General features: G+C 48.7%; 2 protein-coding genes across 3 annotated transcripts; one reads left to right on the top strand and one right to left on the bottom strand.

Annotated features, from left to right (window-relative positions):
* The first annotated feature begins 5,786 nt into the window (after positions 1–5,786).
* Positions 5,787–15,166, top strand: LOC122374887 (omega-amidase NIT2-like). 2 transcript variants are annotated; one of them, XM_043353942.1, is made up of 8 exons: positions 5,808–5,903; positions 6,487–6,633; positions 7,183–7,367; positions 7,845–8,013; positions 8,366–8,460; positions 9,016–9,154; positions 9,492–9,605; positions 13,391–15,166. In XM_043353942.1, the coding sequence occupies exons 1-7, from the start codon at positions 5,888–5,890 to the stop codon at positions 9,578–9,580; spliced, it is 840 nt and encodes a 279-aa protein (XP_043209877.1). In that variant the 5' UTR covers positions 5,808–5,887; the 3' UTR covers positions 9,581–9,605; positions 13,391–15,166. The 2 variants fall into 2 exon arrangements, with proteins under 2 accessions (XP_043209876.1, XP_043209877.1); XM_043353941.1 differs by lacking the exon at positions 13,391–15,166 and having other exon boundaries at positions 5,787–5,903; positions 9,492–9,940.
* Positions 10,917–19,143, bottom strand: LOC122374888 (ADP-ribosylation factor-like protein 5B). The gene is made up of 5 exons (XM_043353943.1): positions 18,864–19,143; positions 18,073–18,281; positions 14,692–14,817; positions 13,498–13,607; positions 10,917–12,539 (listed from the first exon to the last, which is right to left on the bottom strand). The coding sequence occupies exons 1-5, from the start codon at positions 18,907–18,909 to the stop codon at positions 12,491–12,493; spliced, it is 540 nt and encodes a 179-aa protein (XP_043209878.1). The 5' UTR covers positions 18,910–19,143; the 3' UTR covers positions 10,917–12,490.
* Positions 19,144–19,594: the final 451 nt, after the last annotated feature.

A 19,594-nucleotide genomic window follows, 5' to 3' on the forward strand; every position in this document is an offset into this window, starting at 1 on the left:
CAATCCTATCATCGTTGTCTAGGGGTATCGTCTTACTCTCAACAATCATTTAACCGTCTATAGTTGTATTTACTGATCGACCAAAAACTATGCGACCCACAAACCCTTTCGTGTCCGAATCTTCATATTGCCAGCGTTCTCACCGACATTTCCAGCCTCGAAAAAGAACGGAGTAAGATATACATATTAAATATGTATTGAAAATGAAAAGGCCGAAATAAATAAAAGCGAACAAATTAAACAAAAGTACAAGAAAACGAGCAATGTCACGGTAACCGTGCACTGCTAAAATAAATATTGCCAAAGTGCTGATTGCCGAAACATTCAATGGAACCCGAAACAATGATCAAGCCGAAATCATGACACCGAAATAATATTGCCAAAGGGGTGGAACTGACTCATAGCAGCCAAACGTGCCGAAATGGACTGAGTCGAGTCCCGAAACACGGTGTCTCAAAAAGACATATAGACCAATCAATCGAACCTAAAAACTGCCCACAGTACCGCGGCCATCCTGAAGTGTTGTTACCTACGCCAGTGTGACTATATGTGCGTGTCTGTGCCTGAGACATATCTCCGACTGCAGCAGAGACTCAACCGAAGTCAGGCTCTAACCCTTTCACTCCGCCGGTCGGAACCAGTGTCGTGGATAGGGCTTGGCAAGAGTCCGGTTAGAGACGTCCGACTGGGCAGGAGATAAGGCCCAAGAACTTACATGTTTGTAGACCAGACGCACAAGGCGACCACCACGGGCGGCGTCGGGACCACCACTGCCCGCGCGCGAACCAGAGAGCAAGAGCCCGAGCGAGAGAGAGCCACACGAAGGTCTCAAACGCGCCTATTTATACCTTCGCACATTCACCGCACAGGGCCGCGCCCGTCTCTAGCCCGTCTCGGGGCTGGTGCGGCCGGCGATCGGCGCATGGTATTTCTATATAGCATTCACATATCTTACCAATTGTCATATCGCAATATTCTAATCTACCACCACCATAGTGCAATATAGCATCATTACACGCTCCCTATCGAACAATGCACAACAATCTGTACCGGTGTTCATACTACCCACAACGTTTAAACTACACATGCCGCCACCTGCAATTGCATATCTAAATACCGTCACCACTATTACCGCAAGCATGTTACAATAACACGTCGCTGCGTAACATTCAGGTCAACGCACCATCACTCCAATCACTGCGCCGTACTTTGTGTGTCGCGTATCTGAACAGCCGCGTCGTAATTAACGCTCGGGCATAACCATGTACCTTCCAAATGTGTATTCCTCATCACCCTTCCTGATGTTGATAACACGAAACTCACTCGATGTCTTGTTGCGGCAAAATTACCGATGCATTGCGCCAGCTGCTGTCCCTATTTCCGACTGTCTATCCACTGCGCGAGTGCCTATCTGGAATATTTTTGTTACACTGTTCCAATAACGGGATATCGCCATTTCACGGTTCGCATAATTAATCGTTAGCCGGGGTACCTTCATCTCACATTCCCTCGATGACCGCGAAAGCAACACCTCGGTCGTTCGGTTTGTCTCTCAGTTCATACTTGTGCAGAAGTAGGTGTGCAGAAGATACGAGTTGAGTTGATAAGAAATCGGTCGCACCGAAGAGCCGGCATTGCTGCTTTGCATGTAGATCATGCACTGTCCATGGTCTGTCCGCTCCATTCCAGCCGAAGTACTGACAGCGCGCGCTCAGGGTCAGAGCTGAGCAGTGTACGACCCTCCCGCAACCGCGGGCTGCCGCTCGTAATCTGGCACCGATGTTGCATCTGATTCTGATCGGCCATCACCTGTTGATAGCAAGATATGTGCACCGGAGCCAACAGCTGTGAACACAAGCATAGTCACCTTTTCCCCTCCCTGAGACCTGTTGATGAAATGGGGTAGGATAGATACGAAAGTTGATCATACTTTTTCAACTGCCCTTTCTTTCAAGCTGTATATCCAAAAGCTACCTTGTGGTGTGCAGATAATACAGCGATGAAACCACACCAGGTGTACCTTTACTTCCTAAGGTTATGTAAATGCGTGGGCACGCCATCTCCTCGACGCGCTGAAACGCACAATGACCTCTCAGCGTCCGCGCTGGTCCGCGCCGCTCGCTTCTTGAGGCCATGGGTCATGGAACTCTGGAAATGCGTAATTATGGAGATGCCCCTGGGGAGAGGCACTGCTCTTCTGCTAGGAACACTGTCAGACCGGGGAGGTGCCGAGAGAGAGAGAGAGAGAGAGAGAGAGAGAGAGAGAGAGAGAGAGAGAGAGGGAGTGAGAGAGAGAGAGAGAGGGAGAGAGAGAGAGAGAGAGAGAGAGAGAGAGAGAGAGAGAGAGAGAGAGAGAGAGAGAGAGAGAGAGAGAGAGAGAGAGAAGGAGAGAGCAAGCGTTCGTCTGTCATTCCGTCACCGTCGTTTGTTTCTCTCCCCCGTGAGGTGTGCTTTGCGTTATGCCCTTATTGTACTCGCGATTATCTGCAGCCAGGAACCAATTTTCTCACACCTTTATCGGACCATATTTGACAAAGTTGTGCGATTTGCGAGGCAAAAATAGCGCATGTGGACAAATGTGGCGCACTGCGGCAAACGCGGTGCATTCGGTTAAGCGCATAAAAACTGTCTTTATTTACCGAAAATCAACACCTTCATTCGCCTCTGTTTATCAAAATAAATAACTTGGACAATCTGCAAATGAGAGGCACCCGCCGCCGATCGTCATGCATTTTATTGTCAAGGGCGATTGAACCCGGCTGCCGATGCCTTGAAGCAAGCTTGAGAGCCGAGCAAAATTTGGAGAAAAAGCACCTTTTTCCAGCGCGTGCCACGTGCGAACCATCCACCCCCCGGCACTCGAACCTCGACACTGCACGTGCCCATGACGTCATCAACACGCTGCGAAAATTTCAGCCCCATCGACCGCACCGTTTGACCTGCGCACGGCGTCAAAGCACACCTCTGCACGGTGCAAACAGCCACACAGACAGAGTTTCATTCTACAAATAGTATAGTAGATTACCAAGTCACCAATGACGTCATTATCTATTTAAGCCAACTACTAAGGTGCCTCGCTACTGAGAACAACAGATGCTGCTCACGCTGCTGATTCTTAGCATGAGCAGCTGCGGACTGTACGAAGAGCATAAGAGAAGAGCTCCGCATCCTTGGAGCGCTACTTGATGATGCACAATGGAAAATTGTCTTTAATATCCATTAACCCTCACCCGTATTGGTGTTTTCAAGCGGCGAACGTATATGGAGGGGGGGTCCGTTGGACCCTCCCCCTTGCCGTTTCGCGCCTGATCGAGCTAGAGCTTCGCGGAAAAACGACCATATTGCCCGTGATGAAAGGAAGCCGATGATATCCAATGTTAAGGTCCTAGGTCATCGGTTGACCTTCCAGGTCAGGTCAATGACTCAAAAGTCGGGAAAATCGGGACCTGTTAGAGCGTCGTAAAGGGTGGCTGCTATGGTTTTTTCGGGGTGCTGATCACGAATATCATGTTAGTTATGATCATAGATGATGTCTTCATGCATTTAGGCCAGGTCGGGTCAGGTCAGGTCAGGTCAACCAATAAGGGTTTTGCCGGGTATTCGTAGTAGGTGGCAACCGCCTCTGAAAGCTTCGTAACATGTTACGAAGGCACCAAAACTACTTCGTAAACGGTCAAATGGTTGCTATATTCGAATTCAGCTCTAAAAACTTGCCTAGAAACATACAACTCGAAAATGTGAGCCGAGGTCATCAAAGGTAAATGACCTGACCTGACCTTCCGGTGACCTTGACACCCACCCTAATGCATGGGAGCAACATCATATCCCATGTTTGAACGTTTGAAACCACGAAAAGACTGCAAACGCGCGGCTAATGCGAGGCGACATACGCCGAATCGCGATCCCGGCCAAACATGGTGCCATGGTGCTAGGCCGCCGGTGCATCTGAAAGAACTGTGGTGCCCCTGACAAGCCTGAAGTTCCAACGACAGGCCCGTGGTGCCCCTGACTGGCCCATGATGCACTTGCGAGGCCGGTGGTGTCCCTGCTAGGCCGGTGGTGCCTCTGCTAGGCCGCTGGTGCCCCTGGGCCCTGACAGGACTGCGGTGCTCCTGACAAGCCCGGAGTGTCCCCGACAGGCACGTGGTGCCACTAACAGGCCCAAGGTGTCCCTGCGAGGCCGGTGGTGCCCTTGACAGGCCTGTGGTGCCCCTGAAAGGAATGTGGTGTCCCTTGGCCCTGACAAGCCTGAGATGCTCCCGACAGGCCCGTGGTGTCGCTGACAGGTACGTGGTGCCCTTGCTAGGCCTGTGGTGCCTCTGGCAGGCCTGTGATGCCCCTGGCGGGCCTGTTACCCCTGACAGGCCCAAGGTGGTGCCCCTGCGAGGCCGGTGGGCCCCTGGCAGGTCTGTGGTGCCCCTGGCAGACCTATGGTGCTCTTGCTAGGCCGATGGTGCTCCTGACAGGCCTGTGGTGCCCCTGACAAACTTGTGGTGCCCCCGACAGGCCCGTGGTGCCCCTGACAGGCCCAAGGTGTCCCTGCGAGGTCGGTGGGGCCCCTGGCAGGTCTGTGGTGTCCCTGGCAGACCTATGGTGCTCTTGCTAGGTCGATGGTGCTCCCAACAGGCCTGTGGTGCCCCTGGCAGGCCTCTGGTGTCCCCGGGCCCCAAGGGGGCGGGGGTCATGAGTCATGACCCATATGACCCACCCTTGGATCCACCACTGGTCATTACTTGCAGACTGACTCATTTGACATCCATTGCAAAACAAGTCACAGTAGTATGTTTGTCACCCTGTTCCTTTATGCCCATTTTTATAGCGGGCAAATTTCGACGACTGGGGGGGGGGATTCTGTTGAGTGCGGGGGCATTTGCCCCCTCCCCAGTAAACATGTTAAAAAAGGTCCTGCGTCACCGATAGCTTTTGCGGCGTAAACAGTTAAGGCTGGTATTATTGTAAGTATATTGACATAGATATGGAAGCACTGTTGTTGAATTAAATGACGTCATTGGATTATGAAAAGTCTAGAACGTGTCAAGCGGGACATAGTGGGACTCAGCCGACTACAGCGGGACACAATGGGACTCAGCCGGTCCCAGCGGGACAAAGTGGGATTCAGACGACTACAGCGGGACATAGTGGGATTCAGTCGACTTCAGCGGGACATAGTGGGCCTCAGCCGGTTCCAGCGGGACAAATGGGACTCATTCGGTCCCACCGGGACAAAGTGGGACTCAAAGCGGGACAAAGCGGGACTCAAAGTGCGACTTGTCCCGCTGGGACCGGCTGAGTCCTGTCCCGCTGTAGCCGGCTGAGACCCACTATGTCCCGCTGTAGTCGGCTGAGTCTCACTTTGTCCCGCTATAGTCGGCTGAGTCCCGTGTCCCACTGGAACCGGCTGAGTCCCACTATGTCCCGCTGTAGTCGGCTGAGTCTCACTATGTCCCGCTGTAGTCGGCTGAGTCCCACTATGCCCCGATTTAGTCGGCTGAGTTCCACTTTGTCCCGCTGGGACCGGCCAAGTTCCATTGTGTCCCACTGGGACCGACTGAGTCTATGCGACTGAGTCCCACTTTGTCCCACCGGCTGAGTCCGACTTTATCCCGCTGGAGGCGGCTGAGACCCACTATGTCCCGCTGTAGTCGGTTGAGTCTCACTTTGTCCCGCTGTAGTCGGCTGAGTCCCACTTTGTCCCGCTTGACACGTTCCAGACTTTTCATAGTCCAATGACGTCATTCATTTCGACAGTGCTTCCATCTGTGCCAATACACTTACCTACAATATACCAACCTTAACTGTTTACACCACCGAAGCCTTTTTTATTTGGAATTTCGCTTGGTCGGTGGGTGTTTTTAATCGACAACAAGGAACACATAACTTATTTGACATGGCCGCAGCATCACGTGAGTTTATCAAATTGAAATGAAGGACCGTAAAACCTATGTCATCTGTGTGTGTGTGTGTTTTTTTAATCAAGCTACCTGCATCAACACCAATTTTAGGCCAATTCAAATTTAATTTTTCAGGGTAGGATAGTCACTTAAATCTTACATATCTCAATCTGGTATGAGCACAATGGCATTGCATGTAATGAGTCATCTTGATCTGTTGACATACACATACACTTATACCTACCTAAAGTAGGTATATGCCTACAGCCTTGCACTAAAAGTCAAGGTAGTCTAAAATGATGTAAAGAGGCCTATTCCTGAAAGGACTCTAAAGTGTTAAGCCACAGCATTGTCCATTTAAATATGAATTTGATATTTTTAATGCTTGTTAGTTGTTACCTACAAAAACCACCTTCATCTTCGGTGTTATTGCTTCATTCATGTCTTGTCTAGGGTGTTTACCTAGTACCTACTAGTCATTTGCATCAGAATGCCCTCATTTCAAGTTGTATATCCTCTCAAGTCTCAGATGTTAACACAATTTATTATTTAATACCAAGTTATCATGTTGACACATGCTTATGTATGATCGCAGGTTTCAGGCTGGCACTAGTCCAGCTATCAGTATGTGCAAACAAACAGGAAAATCTCTTGCGGGCTGCTCGCATGGTCAAAGAAGCCACTGCTGGAGGTGCTCAGATGGTTGCACTGCCAGAGTGCTTCAACTCACCATATGGAACTCGTAAGTCTTGTGCTCACTTTTACTCGATATGGTTGCTTTGAGGTGGCCTTACTGTTAGCTCTGTGCTCTGTCAAATATCCAGTTAAGATCACTAGTGAGGTCATAAAGGGTCATTGTGACTTTGTTGATTAGGATGTGATTGAGTTATACAATGGGTAAATAATGATAATCAGTGGTTATTTCAATTTAGTGTTCTTGTCTTTGTAAAAAGTGCATGACTATTTCTGAAAAATGCTGCCAGTCATGAGCACCCCAGTGCTAGATGATAACTGCCACTGCATGCATGAGTCATGGTGAGCCCAGCCCCTCATAAGAACACCTAACCAATAAGCACTTTACCAGCATCATGAATTCATCAGGTACTTGTTCTACATTCATGTCATATGTTAGCTTCATTTAACTTAGAGCTCAGAAAGCTGAAAGGGCATCTTGTCTCCAAAGCTGGACAAATAGATGAAAAGGAAGATGTTAAAGTCCCATTTATGTTGTGGGGTTCTGATTGCTGGTATGTTTGTTAATTGTTACTTGCATATCTATGGTCATTTCCAGAATATTTCGGAGAATATGCCGAGAGCGTGCCTGATGGACCATCGTGCAAAGCCCTGTCTGAGATGGCACGTGACAACAGCGTGCACCTGGTGGGTGGATCCATACCGGAGCGAGCGGGGGAGACACTGTACAACACCGCCACGGTCTGGGCGCCAGATGGCAGCCTGGTCGCCAAACACCGCAAGGTGAGCGGATCGCGTCGGGCACTGCTCCTCAACGACCGTTTCGTGGAAACGTCGATTAACAGATTTGTCAACTGATTGATAATTGGTGCTATAAGTCCCAAAGCCCAGCAGTAGTCGATGTGTGCTTTATAGGCCTGTCGATCTCATCGACACTGGCGGGAGCCGCTCACGGTGGTTCAAGTTCACGTCTTTTCCATGCGACATTTTGGTCGCGTTTTTAGTTTCATTTCCCAGTTGTTTCGAGTCCAGGGGCAACTAAAAAAAAAACGAAAATTTAATGCTCTATTCCAGTTATTTGTGCCCGATAGTTCGCTTTATCGATTTCCGTGTATCAACTGCTTCAGAGTGAACTGATAATTAAGCCTGTCATACCAGATCGTTGTGACGGCCATGCAGGCCTACACATTACAGAAGCATAAATCTTGTCTGTTACTATGTAGCTTGCACACCCACATTTCCGATCGTGTCTCTTGCCAGGTGCATCTGTTCGATATCGACATCCCGGGCAAGATCCGGTTCCAGGAGTCTGAGACGCTGACGGCGGGCGCGTCTCTGACCACCTTTAGCACGCCCTGGTGCCGGGTCGGCCTGGGCATCTGCTACGACCTGCGCTTCAGTGACATGGCCACTCTCTACGCCAGACAGGGTCGGTATCAAAACTGGCAGCGCTATCATAATATGTGGGATATGCAGAAAACAATATTTAGTGCGTGATTGTTATCAACCGTAAATAAAAGCAATCAATGTTTATGCGATGGAAAGCTGAACTTAGATGACGAGCTCATATTGTGTATGGAGAGTGCCCAACAGTTCGCCTCACTCTGTATAAGAAAGTAACAACGTAGGTTCCCCTGCCGTGTAAAACAACCATTGCTTCATGTTGCATTTACCAAGGTTTGGATGCGTTTACTTCATTACTTTCACCCTTTCGATATCCTCAAGGCATGAAAATAACACGGACAAACCTCACGGTATGCTTGAATTCGTTTTTTTTACAGGCTGTGACCTGCTGTTGTACCCTGGAGCGTTCAACATGACCACGGGACCGGCGCACTGGGAACTGCTGGCCAGAGCCCGCTCCGTCGATAACCAGGTGAGTTCGGTGCAACAATTTCTTTTGCAGTTCTGTCATGGAACGCTCGCTAACTATTGCAATGCTTGCACGATGTAAATGTGACCATATGCTGGCGATCCTGACAGCAGCCACTACCATACTGCAAGGTACAATAGTCCCAGACTCCCAATCGTGGTTCAAAGTAGTAAAAGAATTGCCGACCGACTTGCAAACTCTTTCAATGTTCGGAAACCGTCGGCAGGTGGCGTCGCCTTTCAGATGGCGCCACTGGCGTGACAGACAACCCCTGAAAACTCCGATTCGTTTTGCTCCAACATTCCAAATTCCAATGCTAAGTTCTGCTAAGTACTCCGTAAGGGCACCCCACGAATTCAACGCGCCACATGACATCAATTGTCCAGCTTATGACGTAGCCACACGGTATGCAACATTCAACCGTGTGCATTGTGCAGTCTTGTCCACTTTCACTTTGTCCATTTGATAGCGTTATCAGTGGATTTTGCATTGTTTCCTGTCCACATTGGACCTTGCAGCCGCGCAGTCTCTCAGCCGTGTCTGCGTGCTCTGTCGCAGGTGTACACCGCGCTGGTGTCGCCAGCGAGGGACACGACCGCCTCGTATGTGGCCTGGGGGCACTCGCTCGTGGCCTCGCCCTGGGGAGAGGTGGTGGCCTCCACCGAGGCGGACGAAACCGTCATCTACGCCGATATAGGTATGCTGTCCTTCCACCACAAGGGAAACTATGGACAAAATTAAATTTCATAATGAGATGCATAGCAGCTGGGAACTTGAGCAAACGAGTGCGGCTTCAGTGTTTATTGCATTGCAGTTCGAGATTGGTGACGAATGACGATTCCATGCATTTTAAAAACGCTTCCAAGGTGCAATTCTCGCCCACATCACGACCCTTGATACAGAGCCTAGCAGACTGACTTTGATGTTCGGGTTACTATTCTTAGATGAGACACACTACCCCCATCATCCTTGTTTCGTCATACATGTATAAATGCTACCACCTAATGACGCATTTTTATCCGATTCCCTGACAGATCTGGAGGAACTGAAGCGAATCAGAGAGAACATCCCTCTAGGAAAGCAGCGCCGACTCGACCTGTATGACACAGTGCAGAAGGTCTAGCTACCTGAGGGAACCCGAGCAACCAGTGAGTGAACTAAACCCGAATTTCGCCTGACCACTGAGTAAGACTGACGCATGTCTGGTTATTATAACAGGCTGGATTAGAGTTGTGTGACTACCCTGGCAGAGTGGGACATGGACATGTCTGATACATGCAGGTTTTATTCAGGGTTTGTGATCAGGAAAGCGAAGGTGTTCAGAAGCGATGAGTTAGGATGCGGCCAGTTAGCACCGCCTCGTTATATCGTTCGAAGTTTGGGGGTTATTGAGTAAACTTAACACTGTGATAGTGCCAGCTGTGTGGCGTTACGATGCGTAGATCGTACATGAGATTAACATTACAATACATGATATATTTAAGTTGGCATCTTTTTTGGGACCTTCGAAAGATCTTCGCAAGTCCCGTTCTCCGCACTCTTGTTCGATGTATTTTCACGCACGGTAGGATGGAGGAAACGAAAAGAGTTAGTTTATTCCTTGACTTCAGGCTAAAAATGTATCGATGGCTAAAAATGGCGCAGTCAATGGCTCCATATCAAAAGTTGTTAACAAACTGGGTCAGATCGCAATGTCTGCTATTTCAGTCATAAGGTCGATGTAGGTCTGCGGCCGCCGTCGTAGGCGGACGGTCGCACCGCGAGATAAGACGGTTAGGTTCATTGACCCGTCGTGCCATAACACTGGACCAAATCAGTTGGCTGCTGTTGGCCGATATTATCAATGATTATGCTGCTTACTATATTTCTTGTGCGGCCAGATTTACAACGTGTTGTGAAATATATATTTGTGCATTATACCAACCGCGTATCGCAATTTCCAACATCATTTTGACACTTTGGTAGACCCAAAATCAGTTGTTTCATAATAATTTATACTTACGACATATACTTACGACGACATATACATACTTACGACAGTGTGAATTGGTGATGCATAGATAACATGATACATGTTACCTGTGTGTGATGACATGTGAGGATCGACGTCGAAAAATACGTCGCATCGAAACGCATTGTGTTTAAATGAGCTGAGATGTAGCCTTATCGGACTATGCGCTATCTAATACAAGTCAAGTTTAAATGACCCAATGAAGTTCAGATAACTAACACTTCAAAGTAGTCTGACTCAACTCAGTTACCTTCATCTTTGTCGCAGTGGAAGTTGAACTCGGAAGCAGCTGTGACCCATACAGCAGTCATGGCTAAAAAAATACCACGTAGTTGCGTGATGCCATGCAGGTAGTCCACTAAAGCTAAAAATGTTTAACAATAAGCAGTTATGACATAGATGGTGTTATCCTTTTGACGCATTGAAGACCGGTGCTAAAAAAGACAGACACTGGTATGACCTATATTTGTCATTCAACATCGACATAATGGAAAAATAATATTTTTCACGGACAAGACCGCCCAAGATAGGTGTGAGCAATCCTCGACGGAACCAAAACCAGGTCACGACGCCTAGCGCGGAGCGAACCGTGACTACACCCGGGTTGACCCGGAATAAAAATCAAGTGCACTTTATTGTGTTCGGACCTGACATCGGAAAATCCGGGAACCGGCGCCTGCTCTACAACGCTAAATCCCTATCAGTTGACGCGGGCGGCCGGCGCGATGGATGCAATATGGATATATTTACAGCGAGACCACAGTTATACACGATCACATGGCGCGTCCTCTCTAGCTATCACATTCGGTGCGCCGGCGGTCGCCGGCGATCAGTTCGTGTCGACTAGGGTCCGGGCCCGTCGGGGTAACCAGGCCACTCTCGGGGCGATTCGGACCGACGCGGCTCCGGGATAGGACTGTGGAAAGTACGGAGCCGAGCGGGGTGCGATAACCCGTCGGGCTTTGACGGAATCCGGAGGTTGACCGGGGTCGTTCCCATCTGAAGACCCACCCGCGCTGATGGCGGACAGTGGGAGTGAGGAAACCCTAGGAGCGCTGGACAGAACCCGGGCGGAGCTCGCAGGGACGCCCGTCTCGGTTCGGCTCGGACGGATGTGCCACGTAAACAGAGTCCGAAACCCTGCGCTTCATCGGTAACTCGAACTCCAGACATCTCAGCAGCGTGCAACACTGTCCGAAACGGCCAGGGAGAGCGAAGGAAATGGTTGCTTGACCTGGACAGCTGAGTCGGAAATACAGGCCGAGGCAACTGGACACAAGGAAATCAGGACCGCGGCTGCGAACGACGACTTAAGATAATTGGCCAATTTCACAGAGCACACTGGACATGATGGCAAGTGTTGGAATTCATGCAGTGACAAACAGGGCCTAAAACTGCCCATATGTTCTGAGACTTCCGAGAGTGAGAGAAAAGTATGTTTGCTTGCCACGCCTTGCATGAATTCGAACATTCTTGGATAGTTGCTGTGGCTACATGCAATCGGTCTAACCTCACGAACATTTACATTTTACGTGTCCCACCAACGCGTGACATTTAAGATTGCTAACGAAACACAAACACGGAATGAGTCGTGACGGCGACGCAGACATTCCCTCGCAGCAGATTTCCTCCTCGAACTCGGACCAAATTTCCAGAAAATAGCGCAGGGAAGACACAATTAGCACGTGGACCGTCGCATCGCGTGCCGGCGGAGAATATCGAGCGTGAGTGAAGCTCCACGGGCCGGACCCGGCTGAACCATCGTTCGCTGCCCTTTCAGGGCCCATGATTGTCGTCGGTCATGGCCACAAAACGGCATCCGCGGTTCAGGAGTGCCTCAGTCGCATAACACACCTCGTTCCGCGAATCGCGGAGCACATGCAGCACAGAGACTGATACGTCACCGGTCGTCACAGCGACTTCAGCGACGTCAATAAAAGAAGAAACCGATGATATCATCAGGCAGAAATAAACCGCCCAAAGCGATTCGCCAACTTCTAAACGATGTCGAGAAGATGACAGTCATTTGTTTCGCACTCGGTCGCATATCCATTCCATTCCCTGGTTTAATCTGCAACATACGAAATAGATCCATGTGCACTAGGTGGAAATGACTGCCTATAAGATAATCTTTAAATTACACAGCCTGCATATACATTACAATGTTATTGGCAGGTACGGAAGAAACGAACACATCTGTTTGACGTCTGTTATGACTGTAGTATACTTTTGTAAGTATCTGCCTACTCAAGCGCACTGGGCAAGAGCAGCATCGGCATACGACAGGTGCGAATGAGACTCTGATTCAACACCTGCTACAAATGCAAATATATTTTCAGTGATGTAACGACTTGGTTGCTTGATAATGTAACAAAGTACGAGACGTGGAGGCGAGGCGGAAATCAACGGATAAGGGGATACAATTGGTTAACTAATAAATGAAGAAAGGATTTTGGCGGAAAAACCGATTAAGGTAACTAAAACCCTTACTTTTTAGTCCTTCAAAAGCATGCGTGCACAACAAAAAAGAAAAGCCAACGTTCCTATCAATGTTTAATGTTTTGTGTGTATAATGATATCTTCTTCATCACGAGTGTATTCACCTGTGCTGTGAGGAGGAGCTATCGCTCGCGTCACTGATAAGGACATAACAGATGAACCATGACCTTTCGGCTCCTGTACTCTACGACCGAGCACCAACAGAAGAAAAACATATCTGCCTGAGTGGAAATAACCATCGAGTTCAGTATTTCACTCTACTTTCCGGGGAGTTTTGTTTGCTTCAACTGTGCTTAGACTCTGGTTCAATTGCTTATCGTTAATACAAATTTACAACGAATACTTCCGCTCCCGATTAACAACATAACCGTTTCGGTACAATAGGCTGGAATGGAGAATGAAAAGACAGGTTTTTGATTTCAGGAAGGCAAGCATGGGGTCGGCAAAGGCATAAGTACCGCGGGGTGGTACACAAAAGGCGGGTCAGCACACAGGACTCTGCGCCAAACGGCGCACCACTGGGTACTCACCCCTCGCCGGTGAGCGCGCAGCACGCCTGTATCCGCCAGTGGTGGCGCTTCAGTGAGGTGAGGTTCAGCTCGCGGCTTATGTCCGCGGACGACAGGGCCGACTTCACGTCCTGGAACGGGGAGTCAGCGTCTGTGTCAGTGCCAACGTCAGTGGCAGTGACAGTAGCAGTGCCGGGCTGGGAGGGTTCGATATCGGTGTGTACAAGTTGGACGGGTGACATGTGCATGGATCCGAGAAAATGGATCTGGGATCTGATCCCACGAATCCTGATCTCGAATCCGACGGGATCATAGATCCAGCTCTCTAATTTATCGAGGGATCCGTAGGGATCACAGATCAGTCTCATCTTTTGTTTGAGATTCAGTGAGATCATAGATCCTCAATTATTTTTTTGTCAGCACAGAAATCCCCCAAAACACTTGTTGCAACTCACAAACGTTCTGTTTTAGTGATTTTATGTGATTGCACGTCATAATCCATAGTTTTGTGGCACTTGTTGACATAGAAACCCTTTAAAACATGGTTTCAAATGGGATCCACTCAGATCATACTCGTAGATCCATGTTCATGGTTTATCGTCAGATCGTTTGAGATCACAGATCCAAGATAAATTTGTCACGCCAGATCCGATGGGATCATAGATCCTAACCTGCAGTTTGCTTCGAGATCCACTGATATCATAGATCGATCGCTCGGATCCATGCACATGTCTGCATGGCAGGATGTGTTGGATGCACTGTAATGCCGCGGTGGGGTAAATGTCAGTTGGCAATTAGGATGAGTGCAGTTTGAAAGTTCGGCTCTAGTAGTTCTTGACGCTGATATATGACGTGGAAATGAAATCCAAATCGTGGGATGACGATTGTAACAAACTTAAGTAGCACATTATCAAACTAGTCATCCTCGTGACGAGTACCTAGTAGATAACAGAGGACATATCAACGGACGTTCCATGTGAATTTAGGAGGACGACGCCACTAGAGCTGTAATAAATCACCCTCAACATCACTTTTAACGATGCATTAACGCTCTGTCACGCAAGCTCCGGCTGCTGCACCCATTCGAAGCCATAGCTTCAGCGAAACCATGGCGCTGCATATCCAAGATCAATGGATCTTGGATGGGATCCAATGATATACGCGTATGACATGGCATGACATGGATAGCATGGCATGGTATGGAAGAATACTCACCTGTTTGTTCGCAAGCACCAACAGCGAGGCCTTGGCGAGCTCGTCGTGCGCCAGGATCTTGCAGAGCTCCTCCTTGACCACGGGCAGTCGATCCTGGTCCGTCGAGTCCACCACCAGGATTATGAACTGGCGAGAAAAGGAAAACGTCAGATGTCTGTTCGGTGATTTAATTACTGGTTCATTGGCAGGTACATACAAAGCCGGAACCCAAGTGGTAAAGTCTTGCAGTTCAACGTGGTGTTGTAAAGTGGCTCAGGGAATTCAGTACCCCGCGCAAACGACATGGCTGCACGCGAAGTGCGGTGAAAACCTGCAGCCGTATTGCAGATTTTCATTCGCGACAACATAACTTGGTGTTATCGGCTGTCTAGTGTCTATGTATGATACAGGGCTTGATCGTGTAGTAGTTTACATACCTACTTTCTTTTCTTTTACCATGTGACTGGTACTCATAATAAAAAACTTTTCCATTACAGCCCTTTTTTCGGAAAAGCCGGCGGACTGACGCGACCATGAACATTATCTCAATAGTCTGGCAAACCGAATCACGGCCGCAATTATGCATCAGCTATAAAATGAAAATAATAAAAAGGAATGTCGTATGCACCTCCAGTATACCTACTCAACCATCAGTCACGGCCTAAATTCGCAGGCTTTGTCTCCACTCAGCAACAGCGACTAATCCGGCCCAATCACGTACGGCGCAAAAAGAAAGACGAGCACGCCTCTGTTCAGCTAGCCAGACGAATCGCACTTCCATTGATAGAAGCCGTGGCTGGGCAACGCACTGCGTTCCCCGAAGCCGCGCCCCCTTCAGCTGCCGAGCTGTCGTTATCTGGAGCTCCCCGGCAGTGTCCTTGACTTTATTTCTCACCGCGCCGGGGCGGCCGGCCGCGCCAGCGACCTTGCCCAGTCAGTTATATGGGCAGGTGTCTGCTGGTGAGAGGACCGCGGGCGCGGCCGACCACGAGCGAATGCTCGAACAGAGAGCGGCTCAGTGCAGGTAGCCCAGCTGATTTGGTTGGGAGATCGCACTTTTTGCCAACAAGAGAAGTGTCATAGAGCAAAACACTTAACAATAAGCGCGTTACAGTGCACCTGCACCTGAATCGTTTCACTTATATACAGCGTAGTATACAACCAGAAGTCAGAACATCGTAACTCTATGCGATTCACCCCGCCACAGCTGTTCCTTCGGCTCGCCTCGCCCAGACTCGGCCAACCCGTCTCGGTTTGCCCCACCACAACACTCGGCTCGGCCAGCCGGGCTCGGTCCGGTTCCGAGCGCTTACGCGACTGTGAGGAAAGGCACGCCCGCCCGCGGTCGCACGGCGGGGCTGCGGCTGCGTGACAGAACGGCGACCGTGCACGGCTAGCGACGTGCCGGGCCCGTATGGGCGCGACCGGTTGTAGTCGACAGCCGCCCGACGCGCGAGGGGAGGAAGAGATGTGCAGGAAGTTGCGAACAGTTGAAACATTGACAGCCGGACGCTGATGTTCACGACTAAACGGCCCAGTGTCTGGCACAACCGAATGTGATGGAAGCAGACAGCTTTGTAGCCGCTATCCGAAGCAGTCCCTTAGTAATGGTCGGCATTTAAGTTCATAGAAACCAATAGATACCGGTGCTTATTCGCACCGATTCAATATTATACGTTAATTTAACGTAACAGGTTTCCAAAGGATAAAAAGCAGTAAGCCATGCGGAATAATGGTAACTTGGAGTAAAACCTGCACAGGCTGGCCTACATAAGCCCACGTCCGGTGCCCACGGAACGAGTTTGGGCGCGGCGTCACGTGCACGAACCGTGCCCGCCATAAGCCGGGTGGCCACCAGCTCGACCCACGCTATGGCCACGGGCGAGGCTGCCCAGCCCAGCTGGCCGACCATCGGATCGCAAATGTCGAACGAAATTAAAAATACCGTCACGTAATCAAGACACATAAATGGATAACGACGTCAGATCCCTGCCAGTGATGTGAAACAAAATCAAATGTTTCACAAAACGGTCAAACATAACCAAATTCACGTTAACCCACATAACGTATCGTGTCATATCCAGCTACATAAACCGATACGGCGGCAGTATAAGATGCATTAGAAATTTCCGTTGAAAGTCATTCAACCAATTGGAAGCATTGGAAGCACCTATGTCCTGTAAGGCAAACACCAAACATCTAAAAGAACATACGGTCCTGTAAATCCGACATCCTTCGCAACTGTGAGAGCCATCACTCGGCCCATCTTACGCAACACCCCTACAGGGAGCGGGACGATCCGAGGATCAATCAGGCCCGGGGCGCAGCTCCAAAACAACATCGGCTCATCCGCATCGCAAACCAGTGACGAAACAGCCGGTCTCGCTCGGCACACACGCAGAGGCACACTGTCAGCGGGTGGGGTTATCTGCAGCGCGAGAGATACGCTGCCAGCCAAGGCCGTATACCTATATAGGCCTTTCTGCCGTAACTGCTCGCCACGGCAGAGCAGCTGGTGATCCCCTCGTCCGGGTAATCTATCGGTATTTCAGGCGTGTCGAGACAGAAAATGCTCGGCACACCTGAACGTCTTCCCAGCTGGCGTGTATCTATACAATACCGGCTAAAGTCATGCATGGCAATGGTACCTATACGTGGTCGATGTCTACCAATACGTAATTTTAAAAGCATTTCGAAGTTCATCCAAATGCTATGATTATCATTTCAATTGGTAGAGCCCAGCCTGCGCTTTAGAAGCTTGCTTCTCAGGTGATGATTTTCGCTGCTCATAGAGATGAGTTCGAGCAGTCCGGTAAATTGATGGAAGGGTTTACAATCGTAAATTGAGAGCGCCCATGAAGATTCATGCCCATTGCCCACTGATGTCATTTGGTTGTGGGTTCTCCCACCAGTCACATAAATACCTAATTTGAAGTCCAAGTGCAATGTCATGAACTTGTGCATCGGGCGCCGGAACGACGCGAGCTCGCACTTTTCACCGATAAAACGATGCTAGACTGTCTAGCCGTGAGATGGAGCAAGTGATAAAAGAAACACATGTCACATTCACCAATCGATATATCAGATGGAAAATGATCTAGGTACATCAATTGGTTGCTAATTGATATGTGAAGTTTTTCATTCATGTACCTGATTGTTAATTATAATATCAAACAGGATTACAAACAGGCGTCTTATGATACAAACCCTTGAAAATAAGATACAAAGAGAAAAGACAAAAGCAGGACTTACTCAACACTCATCTTTTGGCACATTTTGAGCTGAAGCCACCAAGTTCGAAAAATAGGCATCCATTCTTACCATTCTCTTGTCAATGCTTAGACACACAGACAAATAGCTGTATGCCCTTTCAATACCCTCCTTGTTGGTAAACTTCCTTACCTGAGTGTTGGCATAGTAGGTGTTCCATGATGCTCGCAAGCTTTCTTGGCCACCAAGATCCCACATCACAAATTGGGTATTCTTGTATTTTATTTCCTCCACATTTGAGCCAATGGTTGGGGATGTATGTACAGTATCTCCAAGAAGGTACTGGTACATTATTGTTGTCTTGCCAGCATTGTCCAGGCCAATGATCAAGATTTTGTGCTCTGAAAAGAGAGGATAATCATCTGACACAGCTTTAAGGGAATTCATGGGCACCATTGAACATGGGAATTGACCAGTTGAAGAGACAAAACCTACAAACAATGGTAAAACATGATAACCCTTTTAACAAACCTAATCCTGACTGCACCCATTCCACCAATTAAACAACCCATTGCATTTACATTCATGGTTATCACTCTCACTCTACATCTGCCCAATTCTGAGCTCATTATGCCTATTTCTGGCTCTGGCTGACAGTTCAAATTTGGCTACCGAGTTACAACAACTTATTACTGTCATGCCCATGTTCTCTTTGATGTCTGATTGACCTTGGCGGTGTTCCACGTCCCACAACCACGCTGCCAGCCACTGCCAGCGCATTTCACGAACTGACGTCATACTTATAGTAGTGCTGAAGCTATGGGCTTGTTAATGTTTCCATGGAAACCCAAATTGCCAAGTGAGCTGACAGCGCGCTGGCAGCATTGGTGAAACAACGCCTGTGTGCCTGTCTCACGAACAATTTGAATTGAAAATGCATGCATTCTAGGATAACACCAATTTCACATCTCAATCTGACTCACCATCTGTGTTGAAAAAACTCCAGAACTTTGCAAAAAGGAGTCCCATTATCTTCTTATTAGAGACAGGACAGCAGTTACAGGCAGTTGACTATCAGCTTCAAAGGCAGTCAGAAAAAGAACTCCAACTCAAACAATGCACCTGCATGAAAATAGGCATTTGACTACACATGTAATATCCTCGTTATGAAAATGCTACATGGAATATATTCCAGCACTTATTCCTTATCATTCAGCGCATCACTGTGGATAACCGATATCTCAATCTTTATTACTCCTCTGGCAGTGCTGCCAGATGGAGAAGGCTGTAATCCTCCAGATCAGTTACAAAAATCCTCCAGATTCCTCCAAATCCCATTGGCGGATCCAGATAGGCGGTCTTGGACGCTGCGGGAGGGCATATCTCCGAAAAGGTTTCTCCAAATTCTAAAAACTCATCGGATTTCGATTCCTTTCGCACTGCTGTGTAGTTTAAAAGATGCTTTTTTATAATAAAAGTTGTTTAGTTTTCGTTTTATCCTTGAAAAAAAAAAAACGAAAATTTTCTTCGATTTTGGACGCTGCAGGAGGGGGGGGGGGAATTTGCGCCAAATGTCCCCCTTTGATCCGCCAGTAGTTCGGTACCTTCAAAAACATATGGTACAATCGTACACGAAATAGGAACAAATAGTCACCATGATATTCGTGGATATAGCTACAGACTGAGACATTCCAGTCTCACGGTGATAAAGGGC

The sequence above is a fragment of the Amphibalanus amphitrite genome, unplaced genomic scaffold (assembly GCF_019059575.1).
Source record: "Amphibalanus amphitrite isolate SeventyFive unplaced genomic scaffold, NRLGWU_Aamphi_draft 001733F_arrow, whole genome shotgun sequence".
Taxonomy (NCBI): Eukaryota; Metazoa; Arthropoda; class Thecostraca; order Balanomorpha; family Balanidae; genus Amphibalanus; species Amphibalanus amphitrite.